Source organism: Chanos chanos, chromosome 7 (genome assembly GCF_902362185.1).
Source record: "Chanos chanos chromosome 7, fChaCha1.1, whole genome shotgun sequence".
In the NCBI taxonomy this organism is placed as follows: domain Eukaryota; kingdom Metazoa; phylum Chordata; class Actinopteri; order Gonorynchiformes; family Chanidae; genus Chanos; species Chanos chanos.
Window position 1 is genome coordinate 4,893,961 of NC_044501.1, and position 22,814 is coordinate 4,916,774.

A 22,814-nucleotide genomic window follows, 5' to 3' on the forward strand; every position below is an offset into this window, starting at 1 on the left:
TCAGGTTTGAGTGAATCTTTCTTTATTTACTGTGTATGTTGTTCGTGTAAATAATATTTCACGGACAAGAAATGTGTAAAGTGTTTGAGTTTACAGCTGTGTAAACTTGATTGACACTTGTAAAACACATAGAAAATAACAACGACATTTCAACAATTATAAAGAAAGGCAGAAAAATTAAAACAAAAATCAAATCAAAATTCTGAAATGAGTTTTCTAGATTTCTTTAGCCACGAAACAGTTTGAGTTTGGCTTGCAAGATATTAGCGTTTTTTTTTCAGATTCTGTTCTGATACACGTTGTGTTCATTTGTATCTACAGCAAAACTGGTAGTTAAGCATTGTTCCAATTTGGGCTTCGTCAAAGCCATTGTGTTTACAAACTATAACTCAACCAAATAAAGAGGGAGTAGGAAGAATAATAGAACAAACAGCTCAAAAATGATGACACATCTTAAATGCTGCATCCAATGTTCATGAGCATGTCGACCAGTCCTGCGATGCCTCTGAATCTTTCTATGAACTCTGGAGTTTGGCCTTCCTCCCTAGTGGGCCAGTACTCAACCCATGTCTTCTCACCCAGTAAATACTGCCATCTAAGAGCAGAGTAAGATAAATGAGCTCTCTATGCATCTCTCTTTTTCACACACACACACACACACACACACACACACACACGTGATTGACACATGTCTGACTCTTACCCTCCCTCAGTCCTCGTCACATCAGAGGAATGTCCGATGATCAGGTAACTCTTCCCCTTCTCCAGGCTGAGGGGCATTCTGCAGTTAGAGTGAGCTACAAATTCACGGATGTTGCCGTTCACACTAACGTCAGCGCCTATAAATAAACAAATAAACAACAAAAAGGCAGTCAGCCTTGCATGAAACTTGTTAATTTGTCAGCACATGAATGAAAGCCACTGGGAGAGGAAAAAAAAAGACATTGCATTTTGCACCAGATTTATCAATGTTTATGACAGTTTCCTTGAAACATGTTCTTTCAGAGCAAAGCGACATTTTGCAGAATTTTCTGTCCTAGCTATGGGTTGTATATAATTCACATCCTAGGGATTCCAAAGTGGAATCATGACAGCGCTGAGACAAATAGGCAGTAGGGTTAAAAAACAAGACAAAACAACAACAACAACAACAACAACAAAAACTCCAAGGGCTCCCAAACCTGTCCTGTACTCGGCCAGTGTTTCGCAAATTGTGTGCCATAAGACCTGCCCAGGTGTGCCGCAGGAAAAATCCATATTCCGGTTTTATTTTTTTTTGGCGTTAATAATAATTTAAATGAAATTGTAGGCTATTTCAAACGAAATGTTATGTCATTATTTCTAAACTTAACTGACTATTATAATTTTAAAAAAAACCTGCATATTTGCACTTGATCATCCATCTTGATGCCATCTTTATTGCTCAGTCCCAGGATATTACACTCCCACACAACTAACAGCCAATCACACCCCGCACACAGCACAACCACACAGCTGCATTCAATAGCAGCAAACATAGCCTACAGTTGTCTGCTAATAACTGCCATGCTGCACAGCCAAGAGGCAAAGAAAGTAAACAGACAAATATTTTAAAAGACGTCTGACCATTAACCCGACCCATCCCCCCTGGTGTAGCGCTGGTCAGAAAAAGAAAATTAAAACAGTGAGCAACAGACAATACAACGATCAATACTTGAGCAATGGGTACCCATTCATAGGAGATTCCTCTGCTCTGATGACACTGTGTTTTGTTTGCTGGGATTTTGGATGTATAAAGTCGTGGTGGTGTCCTGTGAGATTTCGTAGTTTCGTAGTAAATAGTGTGCCACGAGAAAAAAAAGTTTGGAAAACACTGTTCCTGAGGCAGTTTCAACTTTGTACCAATTCATTCAGCTCTGTTGGATTTTCTTGTGATATTACAAGTAAATGAACCGGAGCAAAAGCGCGCTTGGAGAAAAGCTTTATTTGGTGGTGGTGGAATCCAGCAGCACGTCTGCTTGCGCCAAAGCTTAACTCAGAGAACTGTTACCATGATCGGCCTTTTATACCATGAAGCAAACACTAGGCGTACAACGTTGCTTGATGCAAATCAGAATCTAGATTTTTTTACACCTCCCACACTGACTTTTAATTTTTTTTTTAAACTACAACAAATAGCTAATCAATCACAAATGTTTGTATGCTATATTTATTATAAAGAATTAACTTAAGAAGCCTTTATGTTTCAAAGTAAACTGTGATAAAAAAAAAATGTATACCTTCTCTTACAACATTATCAATCTTCATGCGGAATATGTCCCTGTTAGTGGTGAATTCTGTTGTTTCCACTGTAGCTTTGTAAACTGTGAAGCAAGCACATAATAATGATTGTTATCAACAGATTCAAAGCAAAGTACTCAGATTTACTGTTCATTTGTGTCTGAGTGCAGAATGAATGAGTAGTTATGTTAGGTAGTTATGTCTCCATTAAAACAGACAGGACAGTTATTTTTCTTAATGTCAGATTAGGTTTAATTTCCTATGTCATTTTTCCTTCCACTGATCTTCACAAATGCACAGTTATAATATGGATTCATTTCTGAAAAACCATTACCCATTTAAGAAAAAAAATCTTAAGGATATAACACACACACACACACACACACACACACACACACACACACAGAAACATACAGGTTACGTTGGTATTTACCGTAATCCGTGCCACCAGCGCAAGCTTTTTCTTCACGCTCTCGTTCGTCCACTTTCTCTCTCTTTTGTGAACTGCAGTTTTCTGTGGCAGATGTAAAAGAGAAATTATGTCCCTCCCTGTTTTTCCTCTCTCTCTCTATCTCTCTCTATCACGCATGCGCACATACACACACACACGCATGCACACACACACGCATGCACACACACACACACACACACACACACACACACACACACACACACACACACACACACACACACACACACACACACACACAGTACATTCATGCACAATCTTAACTTGGGCAGCAGCCCAAGAGTATATTTTATTTGCATTCTCAGTAACTACTCACACACATACACAAACACAGGTCTGTAGACACATACAGTGCACCAGACAACGTACCTTCAGAACAACGACACACGTCGTTGTGGCATATTCTGTTAACGTGGCTGTCTTGCTTATAAGGACTGTAGAACTTCACACAACGCTCTGCAAAAGTTTATCACACAAATGATTAGTATACTGTGTGTGTGTGTGTGTGTGTGTGTGTGTGTGTGTGTGCATTTGCTTGTACGTGTGTGTGTGTGTGTGTGTGTGTGTGTGTGTGTGTGTGTGTTATTTGGCTCACCTGGAGAATAGTATTCATACACAGTGATTCCAGCAGGTTGAAGAAGACCCACCACCATTACTTTGTGAACCCTGAAAACAATCTTGTCTCTGTGCTTATGAGAGACCTGATCAGAGAAAGAGAGAGAGAGAGTTAGAGAGTCCTTAGAACTTGAATGGAGAATATGGATGCAGATTCGATTGATAATTGTAAATTAATGCTGTGTCTGCGTTTCTGCAGTACCTTATCCAGGTAGATGATGAGGGAACCTCTTTCAGACAGCTGTTTATCCATCTCAAACGTCTGGATGTACCTGTCTCGTCCAGTCATTAGCTAAACATTGAGTCACAATGGAGCATCACAGCATATTACAAAAACATATTAGAAAAAAAAATCTGTTAAGATGTCTTATACCAATGTCTGCCATCACAGATAAACAACTAAAACTAAAGTGAATTAAAAAAAAGTGAACTGAACCGAATCTGTATCATAATTCTGAATGTTTCATGAAAAATCACAGAATGATACAAACTCTCTTTCTCACACTCCTCCAAGTGTTTCCCCTTGTCTGTAGATATGACTGAAGTGTCTAACTGGGTGTATTAGTACATAAAGACATGAATCATCTAGTATCCTTCTCTAAAATGCCTAGATCCATACTAACAAAACAGGGATGTAGATATTTGACAGATTATGATCTAGTTTGTTCTTATCACCTCGGTCAAATCGTTCTGGTCCACAACAAAGCCTTTCAGAAAACCTACATCCACAATGGACATAGTGGCATCTCTTTCTGTAGACTTATATCTACAGAAATGGACAAAGCAAAACCAAACACACACACACAGACACACACACTTCATTTGTTAGGATGATACCATATGGGCCCGTTTTAACACTTGTTTTGGCATTTGTGGGTACTTCAGTCTTCCTTTTCCTCAATCTATCTATCTATCTATCTATCTATCTATCTATCTATCTATCTATCTATCTATCTATGTAGTGAATGGTGCCAGACTGTTTTCCCAAGGAAAAGTAGTTAAGTAGTCAGTTAAAGTAGCTAATATAGAACAGAAAAATATTTCTAATTAGTGTAAAGTCCTCCACATCAAGGGTAATTTTAAAACTTCACTCGGAAGGCAGCACAAAACAGCATCGTTATTCAACAATGAACATTATAACATACTCATTTGTTAAAAGGGCAAAGTTAATTAATCTCTGTTCTCTCAGTAATTTACAGGTTATAAGTTACACATTGCAGAATATATTTAGGACAGAACAGTTTAAGGCTAAACAGGAGTAATGGTACTACTGCATTTCTCAGTTGTTACCTTAACGTCTCAGATTTATGTTTACTTACAATACTTCAATGCTCAACTGGTATGTTTCTATTGCGCCAGGATAAGATACTGAGAGAGAGAGAGAGAGAGAGAGAGAGAGAGAGAGAATCAGTTTACATAAATGGTCTCAGGTCAACAATATCCTTTTAGTTCAAATTCAGTGGAAGATTTTTTGACTCGTACCATCAGCTTGTTTGACCATTGTCACTTCTAGTTCAAAATGTCTGCAGTCACTCTCCTTTGTAACAGGTTTGGTGTAGTACAGAGTTGATACCTGAGTGACAGGTCAGACAGGACTGATATTCAATAGATGTCATTCGCTCATAAGTCATCCATTATTTTGGTTTGCTGGAGGGGGGGGGCATACTTTTAGGGGATAAAAGCAAAACAAAACTTAGGATCACAAATACTTACTGAAACAGCTGCAGTGCCAGTTCCTGTGGCAACAACAGTGAGGTTCTGGTCAATCAGGAACTGTGGGTATAACATGTTAATATGATGAATGTGTACGTATATATATGTATATTTGCGCACAGAGAGAGAGAGAGAGTTCAGATTGAGTTTTGTATGTATATACTGTACATTTGATTGACACTCCATATAAACCAGGGCTTCACTGATGTTCAGTTTGAGCTCAATAAATTAAAATAGCTTGACATCCAAGAATATCAGCAGAGACAGTTGTGTCCATATCATGTTGTTAACTTTCCTGATGCCCAAATGTTTATTTAGTGTCTGTACTAACTACAGTCGATACTCAACTTTCACGGGCGTAACTTACACAGATTTGATTACTGACGAGTTCACTATCAGTAATTACATGGGAACTTTTTTTGGAGTTTTGCGGCCTACTGCGGAAAATCGCGGACAACGCGCATAGGCTGGAAAATGCAAAGAAAACTATAAAAGTTTGTGAAGTCATAATATATGTATTATTAATCTATTTTATCATGTAGTACCATACATATATACACAAATTTGTTATAAAAAGTTAAAGTTTATAAAGAGTTTCAGCGCGCTAAAGAACTGCAGACTATACACTCTGTTTGGGGACGCCACGCTCTTCGTCTCGATACTGGCCTCACTCACGTATGTTGTCTCTCAGTGTGTGGTGTATCTCGTGTTTCTCATAACTTTTTGCATCCGCCTGAACATTTGTTAAAAGTCAGGTTATGTCTTAATATGTGGTATCAAAACATGGCACTAAAGGACCACTGAACTGTCTTAGAGAGATCACCTGTATGTAAGTCATATCTATGTAATACCTCAGGACTTCTTAAATCTTTATTTTAAGACAAATGTACAGAGGGCATCCAGTGATAAACCATAGATTATGAATTGATATGTCATGAGATATGAAGAGTGAGTTGTTTAGGGTATGGATGAATCAAGCCGCAAATTCACAGCTGCTAAGCACTACACTGCTCAAATTAATCCAGCCCTTTGAGTGGAATATGTTCAAAAAAATAAAAAGAAAAGAAATGAAAAAAAGAAAAAGGAAAGTCATTCAGAATGTAATATTGTAAATGCATGTTATTTTCCACCAGTATTTTAACTGTTTAAACTCTCCTTTGTCTCCTCCTACCCTGTCTGAGCGTAGCAAGTGGGAGTTTTCACTGTTAAAGGACCATTTGATGGGTCTATGTCTGCCAGAAATCTGAATTTCCACATCTAGATTTCTATCTTGCTGCTTCTTCCCTTGTACATGGTATTCTGCCACAGCCTGGAACACCATAATGGTTGCCTAGGAAACAAACAGCAGTAGTGGTTGACATCACAGAGAGTTTTTTAACATGGGGTCTGCAACCTACATCCTTTTTGACCAGTCCTCTACTTCAGTGATCATACTGTTCAGTTTGACCGTCTGTAGTATGAGAATGATCAGTGATTATACTGTTCAGTTTGACTGTCTGTAGTATGAGAATGATCAGTGATTATACTGTTTAGTTTGACTGTCTGTAGTATGAGAGTGATCAGTGATTATACTGTTCAGTTTGACTGTCTGTAATATGAGAATGATCAGTGATTATACTGTTCAGTTTGACTGTCTGTAGTATGAGAGTGATCAGTGATTATACTGTTCAGTTTGACTGTCTGTAGTATGAGAATGATCAGTGATTATACTGTTCAGTTTGACTGTCTGTCGTATGAGAATGATCAGTGATTATACTGTTCAGTTTGACTGTCTGTCGTATGAGAATGATCAGTGATTATACTGTTCAGTTTGGTTGTCTGTAGTATGAGAATGATCAGTGATTATACTGTTCAGTTTGACTGTAGTATGAGAATGATCAGTGATTATACTGTTCAGTTTGACTGTAGTATGAGAATGATCTGAGATGTTCTGAGAGAGAATACCTGTGTGGTGCCACTTCCTCCATAGTGAGTTTGCTGTCTGTTCAGCCAGTGAACTACCTGTCCTGCTTTGTCAAAGTAATTGGCTTTGACCAGCGCTAACAGGGCATAGGCTGTGGCCTCTAGTGTGAAATGATGGGCACCAGGGACTTCCCAGTAAATGCCATCTGTATAGAGGATAAAAGGAAAGATGAGTTGAAATCTAGTTCTGTCTCATACGCACTTAGAGGTCATTATAGGTCATTATGGGATTTTTCATTGGTAGTAATTATGTAATTATATATATATATATATAATTTGTATTTTTACAATTAGAACTTATTGGAGCCAGTACCTCTTTCTCAACTCACTATGAAATTTGCTTAAATATCATTTGCAGACTGTTTGAACATATATTTGTAGAGAGACATCTTATTTATGACTCATTAAACAAATACACAATAAAAAAGTCCAACAATGTTCTTAAGCTTTGAAAGAGAAGGTGTAGAACCTTGTGTTTGAGTTGAGTGCCTCATTAGAAAGTATTTATTGAGTTGTCCTGCGTTGGCCAGGGCACAAGATACAATTGCAACACTATAAGGGTTTGTCAAATCCTGTAACTGACGTTCCAAATATAAAACGGATTTCCCCATACTGCTGGATAAGACCTGCTGGAGAGGAATGACAGAGATACAAAGTTAATCTTTACAAAACAACACCAGCAGCATTAAAGGAAGATCTCAGTGTTTTTTTTTCTTGTTTTTTTTTTGTCATTGTTTGATAGAGGTGTTTTTGCCTCAAAGGCTCTTTGATATAGAAATTGATGCATCTCGTTGAATGTGATGTAAGCTGAATGTCCCTTAGCTTGAAAATGTGAGACCATCTGAAGCAGAGTTTTGAACAGCACTTTGATTAAACCAGACATGACATTACAAGAAAAGACATTACACATTGATAGTACATTTATTAAATTAAAAGTTAGATGTAAAATGAACTGTGCATTTTGCCATCAGTTTGTCAGATTTTCTCTGGAAATACATACTGTTTAAATAGTTTAAAACAGGAAATGAGCTCCATGGCAACCATGTATGGAGGTGTTGGAGGTGGTCAGCCAAGTTTGAACTGTAAATGACCAGATCATCCTGGTAGGTTGCACCAGAGCCTCTGCAAGCTTGGGGCACTTGGTCCATGAGGTACTGTAATGCTACAGGTGCCGCTTAAACAACCCAAAAAGCAAAGCTAAAAATCGGAATACACCAGGGGCCTGGACTACGAATCAGGATCTTGAGGTTAGTGAGGTAACTTAAATGAATGAAGAAATAGACATGGCATAACAAGAAGGGGTGGGTTGGGACTAACAACCAAGGGTAAGGTTAGAGGAAGAGTATGGTATTGACTTACGCCAGTAGTGCCTTCACAGAACTTGCTGCCCTCCTGCATAGCGATGAGCACAAACGCTGTCAGACACACATCAGCATCTTTCCCTCGCACGTTGCCCTGGAAACAGAATGTGATCATATGAAACTAATTCCAAATTCACAATAAACTGTAAAAAGTTTTTAAGCAGCAATTTCCAAGCATCATTTATCTTATTGTTTAGTTTTAGGTGTTATTTAGTTTAGAGCAGCTATAAGCCAAACTGGAGTGATTAAATGAACTCACTCATGGCAACTTACCACCATCTCTCCATGGATTACAGGAGCATCTTCTTTGAACCTGCCATCAGGAAGCTGTGCATTCAGAATCAGCCACTTGAGGGCGCTGCAGATCACGTTTACCTCGATGGAGATGAGGTCACTGGCCATAGTGAAAACTTTGGCCACATATGCCGTCAGCCTTTGACATAAAAAAAAGTGTTAAACAGTAGTTTAAACAGAGTTTTGAGAGTTTGATTAATTGAAAAATAAATAAATAAAGAGCTAGTGGCATTGTTTACCATGTACTGCTTTTTCTGTCGATCTGCGCAGCATAAGAACCGTCTGGTTTACAATAGGCAAGCTCATTCTTGTAACCTAGGCAACAAAAAAATTCACAAAAGTGCAATTTTTGCTATTAACTTGGCATAGTAACTTAACAGTAACTTGATCCATCGATACCAGCCACTAAAGGCTTTTTTAAATTGGGAAACTACCCAACGCTCTTCTCTACAGCCGAGTTTACGGATCCTGTAGGCTTCCTCGATGATCTGAATGTTTACAGGTCTGAGAGAGTGAAACCTTTTGTTACACAGGGGCACTGACCTGTGGTGATGTGTTTTATGGCCTCATTTCTGCGGTTCAGTCCCACACGGTCCCACTGCTTGGTGTTGTCCAGGTAGTGCGTGGCGATGACGGGAAGGGTCATGTAAATCATATTTTGTTCTCCGTCGCCAACTGGCTGGACGATGAGGGAGCCCATGAAGTCTCCACTGATTGCCTGCTCAAGGGTCTGGCTGATCTCTTTACCTGGAAAACAAAGGACAAGAATGTATGCTGAGGAATACTCAATGTGTGTTTTACATCTTGTCATGTTACTGAGTGTGTGTGTGTGTGTGTGTGTGATTACCTCTCACTGTTATGTGTTTCTTAGCTGGGGTGTTGGGAACCTGTCCTGTAAGAGGATCTCTCCCAATAAACTCAACCTGTTGACCACCTGAGTTGAAGAGAGAGAGAGAGAGAAAAACAGAGAGATGTTTGGTGTCATAATGAGCTGTTACTAAACTATACGCTGATTATTGCTGCTTTCATCAAACTCTGCTCCTCTTACCTTGATGTTTAGCTGGGTTCAATTCCAGATTCTTCACTTCAAGCTTGGTTAACACACCTTCAGGCTGGTGAACAGGGAGAACATGATGTACACTATAGAAACTTGCATTGATTTGAAGCACTACATGTGATCAGAACAATGAGTTTGGACTAAGTACTGCACTGGTTGAGGGAACAACAGGCCGCAGCATGTACCATAAATTCAAATTCAGCCTTCAGATCAGTATGAACAATTCTGAGTGTTCCTTCCTCAAAAGACTAAGGCACAGCAATATGAAAGAGCACAGGGCCTCTCCGCTCCTAATCTTTTGTAACACTATGTTAATACAGATTTAAAACAGGGACAAAAATGTAAACTCACCACCACACGCAGTTGCTTCCTGATGCCGTCTGTGCTTATACTATCTGAGACAGCGGCTTTCACTTCGATAGAGTGCTCGCCCAGTTCCATCGGGATGATGACAAAAGGCACAGCAAGGGTAGACATTTTATTCACCTTTACGTAGGTGCGATATCTGCCCGTCTTGCTGGCAGAACTACACACATTTTCAGTCTTCATCAACTCCACTCGCACCTGGAAGAGAGAACCAGCCAATCATGTCTCAGAGCAGATTGCACAGGTCATATAATTGTGCCTCAGCAAGCCACCAGACAGAAACGTCGCTCTGAATATTGTTTGTTTTCAGTAAAGTTAAGCATTCACCTTGAGCAGGAATTTCAGTAAGACAAATTTAGCCCATAAAATGCCATTAATAAACAGAAACTACCTTTTCAAGGTCATAGTCATTGTAGTTATGCAGGATGGCTTTGATCTCTACTTCTTCATTGCGCACAGCTGAATAAGGCAACTTCAGATCAATGAAGAAATCTTTCATAACAACCATCTCATAGGGGTCTGCCACACAGATACCTAAACAAAGAGATTCAAACAGATGCTCGATCAGTTAACACCTAATATTAGTCTTAGAATAAAAAGAGACTAAAAAAAGAGCTGTTTTTCAGACAGACAGACAGACAGACTAAAAAATGACAAGACAACTGCTGCTCTGACCAAAGGATGGAGACAGGCTGATAGCTGTGATTTCCCAGGTGGTGATGGAATCTCTCAGAATGCTGTTCTGTGAAATGGAGCTAAAAAAGAGAAAATAGAGAAAGAATTTTAGCAGAATATTCTTTCCAGAGCATTCTGAGAAGTGGAACTAACCATCTCTTTTCAAGACTTTGGTTTTGAACAGTCTGAATTATTGGAAAGTACCCTGTAACGGTATGTCTTACAGAAATATATCCTTCCTCAACTTATCCTTTCAGTTGCTAAATTAACATTTTGTTCAAATTAACTCTCTCAATAAAGTACATAAACTCAATAAAATCATCTTAAAATAATTCTTATCTTTACAGTGAACTTCTGTCTTCCATATCTAACTGCATCTATACCAGACTGTTAGCAAAACTACAATTCTCACAGACTGTTGATTGTTGTTTGCAGGATACTGAGGAAGATGATCAGTTTGCCACCACAGTCAACTTTCTGGGATAATAATCAGTCTCTATGGAGCATCTGTACCGCACAGTTAAAGAAATGCATTTCCCACAAACCATGGCTTGTTGTCTGGACATTGTGGAAGTAGAATCTCTTCCCAAAGCCAGTTTTCTGGGAACTGAGTACGTGATATGATTTCGTCAGAATCTGTAAAGAATTCATCATTGTTCTCATCTGCAACACATACACACACACACACACACACACACACACACACACACACACACACACACACAAAATTAATTGGTTTTACATATTTTAATTTGCCTCACCCTATAGTGTTGTTCTCTCTCTCGGCAGTTCAATTATTTCTTGATATCAGACTTTACTTTTGTGAATATGCATCAAAGATCTACTCCAAATACTTTTGTTAGTTAGGAATTTTTGAAATTTGGCCCTCAGAGCTAAATTTCATCACTTTGTAAGCCTCACCAATTGCTTAATTTTCACTAGATTGGGTTGAAATTTGTACTGAACATCCAAGAAACCCCAAGGATAATTTGTAACATGTATTCATGTAAATAGTTGTTCCTGAATGTCAGTACGCAGATTAATAAAAAATAAATTACCCGAACAAAAAATCTTTAATTTTCAAAAATTAATATCTCCTCTACTTTTCAGTTTCTTGCAACTAAATTTGATTCTGTATAGTATTAATATAGTTCTATCACATCTAGAAGTTATGTGATCCTGCATAACAAACTGAGTGCCACAGAACTTGCTTCACATAGCTTCAGAGCTGAAAAACCCACTTTTTAAGATATTTTGACGAAAGAAGGAATATTTTAATTTCCTTGAAACTTTTTTTATGGAAAAGTGTTAATATTCATTGTAGACATATAAAACATTTAAAGATGTTGTATTACTCCCTCATCATTTAATATTTTTTTTGAAAATAGCTACTTTTTCATATCTTTTCACTGGATGTAATATTACATTAGGTGGTTCTAATTCATAAGAAGATATCTGTACTATGTTGACTTCCAGGTTTTCTATCTCTGTGTAGTACCTGTTGAACCTGATTTTCACTGGGTTCATGAAATTTGCAAGTTACAAAATTCAAAAATTCATAACTAAAAAGTATCTGGAGTAGAGCTTTAGGATTTTGCAAGGTTCCATGAATTTAATAGAGGTTTTCACATGATTTTTATTTTTCAAGAAAATCCTGACATGCACTGGAGGGCCTAGGTGAGTTGGTATGGAATAACTCATATATTAGTTATGGTCTGATTGAACTTTGTCTTAGATTGCTTTGATTTAAGGAGTGTGTGTGTGTGTGTGTGTGTTTGTTTGTGTATGTGTGATTGTGTGTGTGTGTTTTACCTGTCTCAGCTGTGTGTCTGCTGACTCGTTTACCAGGTACCTGACCTTTTGTCCTCTCGCCCCCGACAACCTCATCCCGTTCAACACCTGAGAAGAGAGAAAAAGAAAAAGAATGACAAAAATAGAGAGATGGTTATGGTGCAGATAAGGAGTGTGTGTGTGTGTGCGCGTGTGTGTCTGTGTGTGTGTATGTTGATAGTTGTGTAAATGTGGACTGTGGGTGTTGATATGGACTAAATGAGTAAGGGACTTAGTTTCAATGTGGTGTGGGGCAGTTTGTGTGTGTGCGCATGTGCGCATGTATGCGCATGCATGCGTGTGTGTGTGTGTGCGCGCATGTGCATGTGTGTGTGTGCGCATGTGTGTGTGTGTTTGGTTGTGGTGTAAATAAAGGTGTGTGTTGGTACAGTGGAGTGATCTTACTGCGAGCGAGAAGCATCTGTTCATCCTTGGCCTCTTGTTTGCGAGTGGACATTTCCTTGCAGCAGTGAATGAAAGCCTTCACACACTCGTCCCCATCAATGATGAACTCTGACCTCCTCTCACATGTGTAGCCCAGTTTATTCTCTCTCATTCCATCCAGACAGCACTGCTTCGACAGGCCTGAGTATTTATCCGCTGAGAGCAGAGAGAGAGAGAGAGGAAGGGGGATATTTTATATGAATTGTGATACTACATTGTCATGTCTCTATCAACTAAATTTTAGCCTGAGTGTGGCTGAGCATATCAAATGTTGAATATTTTGACTGAAACTTCACCAAACCAGGCTTACATGTGGCCAACACATCCAATGTTTACTACCTCAGCTAAAGCTGGCTGGGGACGTGATGATATCATACATCACGTCCCCACATTGGGAAACATTGCCTGATCTGCTTGCAACATGGTAATACACTCAACATGTTGAAGAATAGAAATATGTCTTTGTTTAGACAGGAAAATGGGGGGGGGGCAGACTTGCTGAGTATTTAGATGAGACAATGCCAAATGAGAAAGATCTGTAGATTGTTGTAAATTGAGAATCTTTGAGATTTCAGACTCTATTTAGATTTCAGAGATCTGACATGTGAGTGTGTATCAGGCTTTCACAACTGATGGTTTCTGAGCACTGAGTCTCGGAGGTGTTTACCCCACACATTTGTGAAGGTGTTTGTTGGGACATCAGAATGGAAACTGATGGAAACCACACCCTGTTGTAAAGCACGTGGTATTTCTGGCAGGGCTGGCTGCAGGGTGCAATGAATGAGGGGGCATTTGAGATTTAGCTCATAGCATGTTTTAGCTGCTAAAACTGAGGGGGTAGAGCCCTCTTTAAATTCACAACATGAGGCCTGTTTCTTGTGAGATTAAAATGAATTTGGTTACGTTCATACCCAGTCTGTTTGTCATCTCCACAATAGCGACATCACGGCGTCTCCTCTTTGAAGGCCTGGGACACTGTGCTGCTGGGAGATTTAAACATTGAACCAAAATAAAGTCATTCTTTTGCCTTCAGGGAAGAATGTATTTCAGCTGTGTACACGCCAGCAGTGGAGAGTGGCATAATTGATACAAGAATCAAAATATGGATTTGCAGAAATGGTGTCTCCATGTCATGATATTTTTTGGTAAATATATTTTCAGAAATACACGTTTCCCAGAGGAAATGAGCTGAAATTGGTCGAGTGGTTGGAGTGAATCTCATTTTTCCCAAAATATGACTAAAGTCATTAATTATGTTATTAACATATTAGCGTCTCTACAAATAGTTTAAAGCAGTGTTATCTGTTAATAAAAAAAATTATAAAAACTAAATACCTCAGTGATATTGTGTTCTCGGGTGTACCACGATTACACAGTGAATGGCTATGGAATGCATCCTATTCCAGTAAAGTGTTGTCTTGTTCACTGTACTATAATCTGAACTATACTGTGATGTACAGTGTGTCAGTCTGTTCTCATCTAAAACCCATGAGAAAAATTGTCTCAGTACTTGTTCTGGAGTCAGTGCCTCCTGCAGTATTGGACTCAAACAGCAGTCCTGCATCAGAGAAAACTCCCATACTGTCTTTACCACTACCAGCCGTACAACCAGTGTCATGTTCTTCAATGATGTCCCAGATCTGTGAGGAGAGAAAGTCAGTTCGCAACATGACTCCGTCAAAATGAACCTGCAGCTTTGATACCCAGAACCATTGCTTTCCATGGTTTCCTCTTTAAACCTTAGGCAGGTATCTCACTTGTCAATCATAATATGCACAAATTTCACAACTTGTTTTTAGTGTGATGTATCCTGATATTTGGTTAATTATTAGAATTTTTGTGTGTGTGAATGGTCATTCAAGCAGAATTTGAGCATGAGATGTGGTGACCGCAAAGGAAATCTGCTAACACATTATAATTTGAAGCCCAAAACCACTGCATTCAGTGTCTTTAATAAAATACTGACTGGAATGTGTATTATGTTTGAGAGGATTGATCACCTTGGTTTGGGTGAGTCTGTTCTTGTTGTTGAGCACATAGACTCCTTTATCCACAGCCACCAGCCCAACCTTGGCCTCAGGGTCTCCAGTGATCTTCAGACTGAAAGGTCTACCAGGATTGTATGTGTACCTCGTACGAATATCTTCCACTTTCAGCTGAGAGAGAGAGTTTTTGGTAAATATTTGATGATATGCATGTTCTGTTCAGCATCATTTTGTTTTTTTGAAAATTCTCTTTTACTGCTGATGAAGCAATACCTGAATATCCTGTAGAATGGAGTGGTAATGTATTCTCACTCGTTAAAACCTCGTCAAAATGCTGATGTGACCGTTACCACAATGACCGAGCCCACATAAAGACGAACAAATTTAGGTTGGAAATCTTCTCAAACATTTCTCTAAAACTTACCGCTCCGATGCAGGTGTCCTTCACGTCAACCCAGACCGAGTCAGACACAACCTCCGAGGAACCCACGTGGTAATACGCCACCAGACGGAAAGCAGGAACCATGTCCTTTGTCACTGTCAAAGATAAAGTCACCAGAGCCTGGCCCCTCCTCTTAAATTTGTCAACTTTCACAATCTGTCCTTTACTGAGAATCTGCTCAGAAAGAAAAAAAAAATACAAGAAAAAATATTGTAGAAAATATAATTTAATAAGGATTTCCTTTCACAAGAAACACTATTGATTAAAAACTGGAATGGCTGCCTTTCATCTCATAAACCTGTTTTTTATTTCCTTTATGTGAAATTTAAAAGCTACTAAATGTCATGTAAAATATCCTCAGTCACTTTGTGTAATGCATGTGGGGGTTATTTCAGGACACCTAGGCATGTAATTAACACATTAACTTAATCAACAGATAAGTAAGTATTAATGCTGATACATGCTATGAAAGCACTTCTTCAGCGATATCTTAGTAAGGAATACATCAGGGAGTCTGTGTACATAATCAGTGAATATTACCATGTAAGTCAAATCATGCTCCTGGCTCCTCAGACTGCTACTCAGCATGAGGATGACCTTGAATTGATCTCCAACAGTGAGTTCTGTGGCTTGTACCACAATGTGCAGGTAGTTTTGGGAGCCGCCTTTAGTTGTGTAAGCTAAGGCAGACATGTGGTTGTTCGCCTGTCTAGCATCCGTAAGCCGTGGATCGTTAGTCTTGACCTGATATGTGTAAAAAAAAAAAAAAAAAAGAGAGAGAAATTCTCTGTGTCATTCTAAATGTGCATTTTCATCTACTCCAGATTATCAGATTCTGAAAGAAAGTGTCTCCATTCTGTTCTCTAGAGAACTGTTTTCCAATCCCTGTCCATGTACTTAAGCATTTCACACACAAACCATTCTGCTTTTGACTGGTTCAATCTTGTGTTAAAATAAAATGAAAAAAAGGGAAAAATGAAACTCAGAATGGAGAGTTCTATGAATCCATTTCAGCGTCTACTAACAGAGTGGTCATCCATGTGTGCCATGTGGGTAAGTCAGCCACTACCCAGACTCTCACTCTGAACATGCTGATCACATAATTTAGACTGACAGGCTTCCATAATCAAGTGGGTATGTATGCATGTATGACTGGGTATGTTAAAATTATAATAGTTATTTAAGTATCTCCCTGTCTGTCTGTTTTTGTGAGTACAGGTGTGTCAGCATTACCTCACATACAGGATTATGCCTGTGCTAAAGCAAAACTATATTAAATATATATTTATATATATATGTGTGTGTGTGTGTGTGTGTGTGTGTGTGTGTGTGTGTGTGTGTGTGTGTATGTCACAGCCTGCACCTCATCTTTGGACTTTTAATTTGAAATGTCTTGTGCTCCTGTTCTGTGTGTGTCTCCACCCCTCACCTGATCCTGTTTGTTCCATTTATTAACCTCGTTCTCCCCTTGTTAATTTGAGCCAATCATGTTTGCCCCGTTTAGTTCTCCTCTTGTATTTAAGCCCTTGTGTTTGACTTGTCCTTTGTCTATCGTTGTTTGTGTTTGGATACACTCTGTTTGGCTGCACTTTTTTGTTACTGGTCTTTGTTCCTGTTTGCACCTGTTTATTTATCAACATTTTGCACGTAAAGTCCTCCTTTTTGTCACCACCATCATTGTGTCTTGTGCTTGGGTCCACCACCACTGCACTGCCTGACAATATATATATAAATTAGGGGTGTAACAGCACACAGAAGTCATGGTTTGGTTCACACCACGGTTTGGACATCATGGTTCGTTACGAGTTTGATACAACAGGAAAATGCAATAATAAAAAAAAAAGCATAAGGCTTGGTTTCTGTCATTTACTTTGTGTGTGTGTCTGTCATTTACTGTGTGTGTGTGTGTGTGTGTGTCTGTGTCTGTGTGTCTGTGTATACAGACACACACACACACACACACACACACACACACACACACACACACACATACATATATATATATATATATATATATATATATATATATATATATATATATATATATATATATATATTTACAGAATGAGAACACAGCTTTATTTGATTTGTGTCGATTTTTTCTGTTTTGAACCAGCCTGTTTTTTTCATTCTACTTCCCTTGCTAAGTTAACATGGAGCTTTTTGAAAACCACGCTGCATGTGCATACTAATAATCTGATGTGTGATGTGAATTACAATAGAGCCTGTACATGGAATATGATCATGGCAGGGCTTACATAGATGTCCAGTTTGGAGGATCCTCCCTCAGCGTTGACCGTGAGCTTTGCCATCCCATTTGGTTTGGTTCTAGCACTGACTCCACCAGGCTGAGCCACCACTTCAATGTCTCTTGCTGGTGATTGGTCAGGATTGGTTACATAGATCTGTCAAATCCACACAGAGCAGAATTAGTACTCAAGGGAACAGGAATCCTGCCATTGCTCTTGGCTTGTCAGGGTGGAGCATTGATTCATAATGTGATTTAGCGTTGAATGACATTGTAATAATTCAGTCTGAAAGTAAACTATCTCAGATCAAAAAATGTGGGGATTAAATTCAAGATACTATGTTCCCTTGTACTTTCCCTGTTAATATAGTTACTGTTTAAACAGATGTTTAAACAACAGAAATTTGCAGAGGAAAATATTGAATACCGAGACATCAAATGGCATTCCAGGTTTGAAGTATTTGGGAGTTCCCTTGAACTGAATGGTGTATGGTGATGTCACAATCTGAATGCCATCCTTTTGTGCTACTACCATGTCACTGCCTAAAAGCACAAACATGAACACACAAACAGTGAACGGTTTACATTATATTTAGAATGAAAACCTTAAGCCACAAAGTTATTAAGAAATGATAAGGAGAGAGAGAGAGAGGAAGAGAGAGAGAGAGATTATTTCTTACCAGCTTCTGTTAATACACTGACAGTTATGTATATGGTCTGCCCAACAAGCTCAGCAATGTTAGGGAAGGTCTGTTGGATATCGCTTCTCTTCAGTACAGCCTCCCCTAAGCCATTTCTGATCTGAAATCAGCCAAAATAAGATGACACTTAGATCACAAAGACCAGCAAAAGACTGAGTATGTTTGGGATTTTTGTATGTGTCTGTGTATATGTGTAATGCTGGGTTCAGACTGCACGAATACAGCCCAATTTTGACACGATTTGGTCGTCGTGGACAAATTTCCAGGGTCAGTCCCGAATATGAATGTCGGGAACGATGAATGGGCGGTGTAACAACACATTAGGTAATAACACTGCATTATGTAATAACTCGACAAAATGTGATAAATTCTCACGTCACTATGTAATAACACCCATAATTTCTAATAATCTGCCACATTTTGTAATAAACAGTCTGACTACAATATACCATAAATTTCGCCACATTTTGTAATAAATTATTACATATTCCAGTGGTTATTACAAAATGAGAGAGTTGGACTTTTGTAATAACCACTACAATTTATTACAAAAATGCGGGGAAATTTCTTGTGCATTATTTTGGTGCACAAGACCGCCAGCATGACACATAGCGCTTCCGTAGCCATGATTGACAAGTTCTTGTCCCTCCTCCCTGATGACCCATGAGCTTGCACACGGTCTTGAAAGGCAGCACACGAGGATTGGTCAATATTGTTGCCAGTCTCCTGGCCAAGACATGGCAAGAATTTATGACACTGTTATTACCTAATCTGATATACTGACCATTGTGAAAGACAAAAATATCGCGCAGTCTGATCTCTGCAGGAACACACAAAAAGGAACATGCAAAAGGACAGCATAGAGCATAATGAGAAATGAGGTTCTGGTATTATGGTAACCAAAAGAAGGCAGCACAAAGGCCTCCGTAGGGGACAAAAGTAGCACCAGTCCAGAAAATGTTGAAAAACCAGAGATCTTTTCTGTTGATGTCAGCTGCCAGATGACCCCCATGGCCAAAGAAATCCCTTGCTGCTGAGCAGGGCTGGCTCTGGGGATGCTGCTCTAAGAATCTGTGACACTGCTAGCTTCTCTCTACCACGGTGTTCTGTAGGAAAGAAACACTCTGGTACATGTCAGGTATTTCCAGACCATGAAGGTTACTTCCCAGTTTAATGTAAAACTAATATTCATGGGGAGCACATACTCACCAACCGGACCATCTCTGGACCAGAAGCAGATGACCACTGGTAGTTTAGTGGATGATCTACAAAAGACCCTGCTGGTGAATGGAGACCACATGCAATTTTGGAGGTGCTGTACTTCCATCAATCAAATCTCCCAGCATGCACCAAGGATGGGGGAAGGAGGAGGTCTAATCTGACTGTGGTGAGGTCGGAGGGAGAGATAAAGTGGGTGGGGCCTAGAAGTGTGTTTACACCATCATTTTGTGACCTCTGGTGACCTATATCCCATTCAGGTTAAATGGAACCTGTATATCCCCAAAAGGGTCTGTAGAGGGTCCAGACAAACCCTGTCTTTTCTGTCTTCTTGGCACTCTCTCTATTCTCTCTTATAGACACTCTCTCCCTCCTTACCATTTGCCAATGCGTCCAGTCCAGAACTAGGGGTAGTTATCAGGGTTAGTGGGACCAGCAAAGCTGTTCCAAGGCTTACAATTTACAATTTAGTTATGTGGCAGACGCTTTTTGCCAAAGCGACTTACAATCAGTGCATCAGTCGGATTTCCAATACCTCGTGAGCAGAGATCACAATAAGACTGAGCGTCAATTTGCCCCTTCGTATTGCTTAAAGCGACCACTCTCTCACCAGGGAAGCTTTGTTTTAATTAGTTTTTCAAAGATAAGTACTTTTTGTTGATATACTTTTCAGACTCGAGGTCTCCAGAGTGGTAAACGAATACTTATCCACTAAACTAGTGATTAGATGTGACTTAAGTACAGAGCAACACAAGCATTAGTTCAGTTGGTTTTGTTCCAAAAATAAAGAATAAAGAATCCAAAAGCACAGAAGAACCAGGCAAAAAAAAAAACAAAAAACAAGCTAAAAACCCAAAAAAGGCAAAACAGCAGAATGCGTTCCAATACGTTATCCAAAACCACAATCCACAAACAAGCCAGAGTCAGACGTAGAACATCAGTCCGTGAAACAGGCGCATGAGTTAGCAAGGGACAGTCCCAAAGAAGTCACCGTAAACAAGCAGAGTAGTATCACGCAGACAATCCAAACAATCAAGAGAGAGCAAAAATAGGCGAAGAACTTGAGAAACAAGGAGGAATTACGAAGACTTAGCAAGGACATGGAAAGAGGACTTAAATACACTGAGATAACAAGTAAACAAGGCACATGACAGAGACAATGAGGTACAGGTGAGCTAAGTAACGGGAGGGCTGGGTCAACATGACAAGAACAACAAAGAGTATTTGGCGACCTCTGGTGGTCAGAAGTAATCCAACTACACATATTTATGTATCGTTAAATATCAGTAAACCGTCAGTCCTTCTGTTCTCGTACTCTGGTCATATGACTCTCCACACCCCCTTTCCATGTGTGTGTGTGTGCGTGTTTGTGTGTGTGTGATATGTCTGTTTCAACCTGTGTGCATGTGCACCTGGCAAAACCTGCAATATTCACCTCTACTCTCTGTAGGGATCCAGGAAGAGTTCTCTTCTCATATGACATCACTCCAAACACCACAAAACCTGTTCCTGTCACCTCATTTCCATACAAATATCTTAAACAGAAACAAACAGCAATGCATTAGGAAAGTCAGACATTCCGGCTTGCGTTGCAAAAATATATGTATTCATCCTGGGAAATGCAAATATTTTGACAGAAAACCATTATAACAGAACACATTTCTACCACAGTAAATAGATGACACACACACACACACACATATATATATATATATATATATATATATATATATATATACACGTATACATATATAAATGAATTGCCTAAAGATCATTACTTATAATGGCATACACCTACAGGTGCATCCAAAACATGAAGAATTCAAACTTAAATTACAGATGATAATGTATTTTAATTTAGCTTCATAAATCATAGAGGCTTTCACTTAAAAGGAGCAGGGTTTTTTTTTATTACTTAGCCTGTATTTGAACTTTAAGCTCTACATCATCAATGTAGAAGAAGGACTTGCTGGGCTTCAGAGTAACCTCAAAACTGGGCAACACTAAGAGACAAAAGACAGGAATTCATATTTTTCAAATTCTACAAGATGAAAAAAAGGGGGAAAAAAGAGAAGAGAAAAAGAAACACCCACCATATTCTTTAACTTCAAAGTCAGCAGTAAAACTCTTCTGTGGAGAATCACTAAAACGTGCTACCACTTTCCAGGTCCCTGAGCTTCACAGAGGGAAGAGTCAAAGGCAGGAATATGAAATATCATTAAAAAAAAAGGTCCATTCTCATACAACTGATAGGTTTAATGGTTTCATGTGCAGATATGATTTGAGGCCTATTCACTTCTGAGTTTAGGCCTATTCACTTCTTTACATATTCATTTGCATTTGTTTTTTTTTTTTTGTTTTTTTTGTTTTTTTTGTTTTTTTTATATTTTTTTTTTTGTTTTTTTTGTGCTGTTTTATTTTTTTTTTTATTTTTTTATTTTTTTTAATTGTTGATACATACAGACATACATACACACACATGGGACACATAACATAGAACAAGACATCACATTGATCCTGTCACAGAGCCATTATGGTACAGTTGAAGAAGAAGAGGGGAAAGAAGAAGGAGGAGTAGATGAGGAGGAGGAAGAAAAAGGACAATAACAATATCAGCAACAACAACAACAACAACAACAACAACAATAATAATAATAATCATCATCATCGGTATAGTTATAACACTGAGTGATCATAAGTGATAGCAGTGACAATGATACTAGTAGGAAAGGTCAGTAATAATGATAATGGTAGTACTAGTAATAATAGTAATAATAATAAATAATAATAATAATGATAATAATAATAATAATGTAGTGATAGTAATGAAGCAGGAAGATAACATTTTCTTTACATATTCATTTGCATTTGATTCACAGAAGTTTTGAATGGTTTAGAATAAGCTAAAGTTTCACTGATCTGATTCCATTTGAGCTGATGGGTGTCAAAATTGCACACATCCTAAATCGTCTCCCTGGGCACTTGTGTGAAGCAAAGACTATATCAGACAAACTAGATGGATTTATTGAAATGGAACAGAATACTAAAAACTGTATGAAATGTAGTTTTGATGGATTTGACTAGATAAATACATCATATCGGCGTGCTCACATATTCAGCATAATTTTAAGTAAATGAAACAATAATAAAATAAGAACTATCTAATACATTTCAG

The 22,814-nt window shown here is 38.7% G+C and overlaps 1 protein-coding gene across 3 annotated transcripts in view; it reads right to left on the minus strand.

Annotated features, from left to right (window-relative positions):
• Positions 1-22,814, minus strand: part of LOC115816563 (complement C3) — a 28,337-nt gene continuing 5,523 nt past the window's right edge. The window contains exons 6-42 of one of the 3 annotated variants that reach the window (XM_030779540.1): positions 21,733-21,815; positions 21,555-21,642; positions 21,075-21,174; positions 18,401-18,521; positions 18,148-18,263; positions 17,731-17,877; positions 16,013-16,216; positions 15,455-15,646; positions 15,046-15,201; positions 14,556-14,685; positions 13,957-14,025; positions 13,007-13,201; positions 12,584-12,670; positions 11,317-11,434; positions 10,772-10,851; positions 10,488-10,630; positions 10,082-10,294; positions 9,722-9,785; positions 9,521-9,607; positions 9,217-9,420; positions 8,913-8,988; positions 8,653-8,812; positions 8,378-8,473; positions 7,488-7,647; positions 7,001-7,164; positions 6,228-6,386; positions 5,057-5,116; positions 4,826-4,916; positions 4,663-4,711; positions 4,019-4,109; positions 3,546-3,635; positions 3,324-3,429; positions 3,098-3,184; positions 2,693-2,773; positions 2,259-2,342; positions 704-839; positions 1-595 (exon numbers count right to left, since the gene is read on the minus strand). In XM_030779540.1, the coding sequence (XP_030635400.1) occupies positions 454-595; positions 704-839; positions 2,259-2,342; positions 2,693-2,773; positions 3,098-3,184; positions 3,324-3,429; positions 3,546-3,635; positions 4,019-4,109; positions 4,663-4,711; positions 4,826-4,916; positions 5,057-5,116; positions 6,228-6,386; positions 7,001-7,164; positions 7,488-7,647; positions 8,378-8,473; positions 8,653-8,812; positions 8,913-8,988; positions 9,217-9,420; positions 9,521-9,607; positions 9,722-9,785; positions 10,082-10,294; positions 10,488-10,630; positions 10,772-10,851; positions 11,317-11,434; positions 12,584-12,670; positions 13,007-13,201; positions 13,957-14,025; positions 14,556-14,685; positions 15,046-15,201; positions 15,455-15,646; positions 16,013-16,216; positions 17,731-17,877; positions 18,148-18,263; positions 18,401-18,521; positions 21,075-21,174; positions 21,555-21,642; positions 21,733-21,815 (4,429 nt within the window). In that variant the 3' untranslated portion in view covers positions 1-453. Of the gene's footprint in view, positions 596-703; positions 840-2,258; positions 2,343-2,692; positions 2,774-3,097; positions 3,185-3,323; positions 3,430-3,545; positions 3,636-4,018; positions 4,110-4,662; positions 4,712-4,825; positions 4,917-5,056; positions 5,117-6,227; positions 6,387-7,000; positions 7,165-7,487; positions 7,648-8,377; positions 8,474-8,652; positions 8,813-8,912; positions 8,989-9,216; positions 9,421-9,520; positions 9,608-9,721; positions 9,786-10,081; positions 10,295-10,487; positions 10,631-10,771; positions 10,852-11,316; positions 11,435-12,583; positions 12,671-13,006; positions 13,202-13,956; positions 14,029-14,555; positions 14,686-15,045; positions 15,202-15,454; positions 15,647-16,012; positions 16,217-17,730; positions 17,878-18,147; positions 18,264-18,400; positions 18,522-21,074; positions 21,175-21,554; positions 21,643-21,732; positions 21,816-22,814 lie in introns of all 3 variants that reach the window. The other 2 variants (XM_030779539.1, XM_030779538.1) reach the window with 2 other exon arrangements.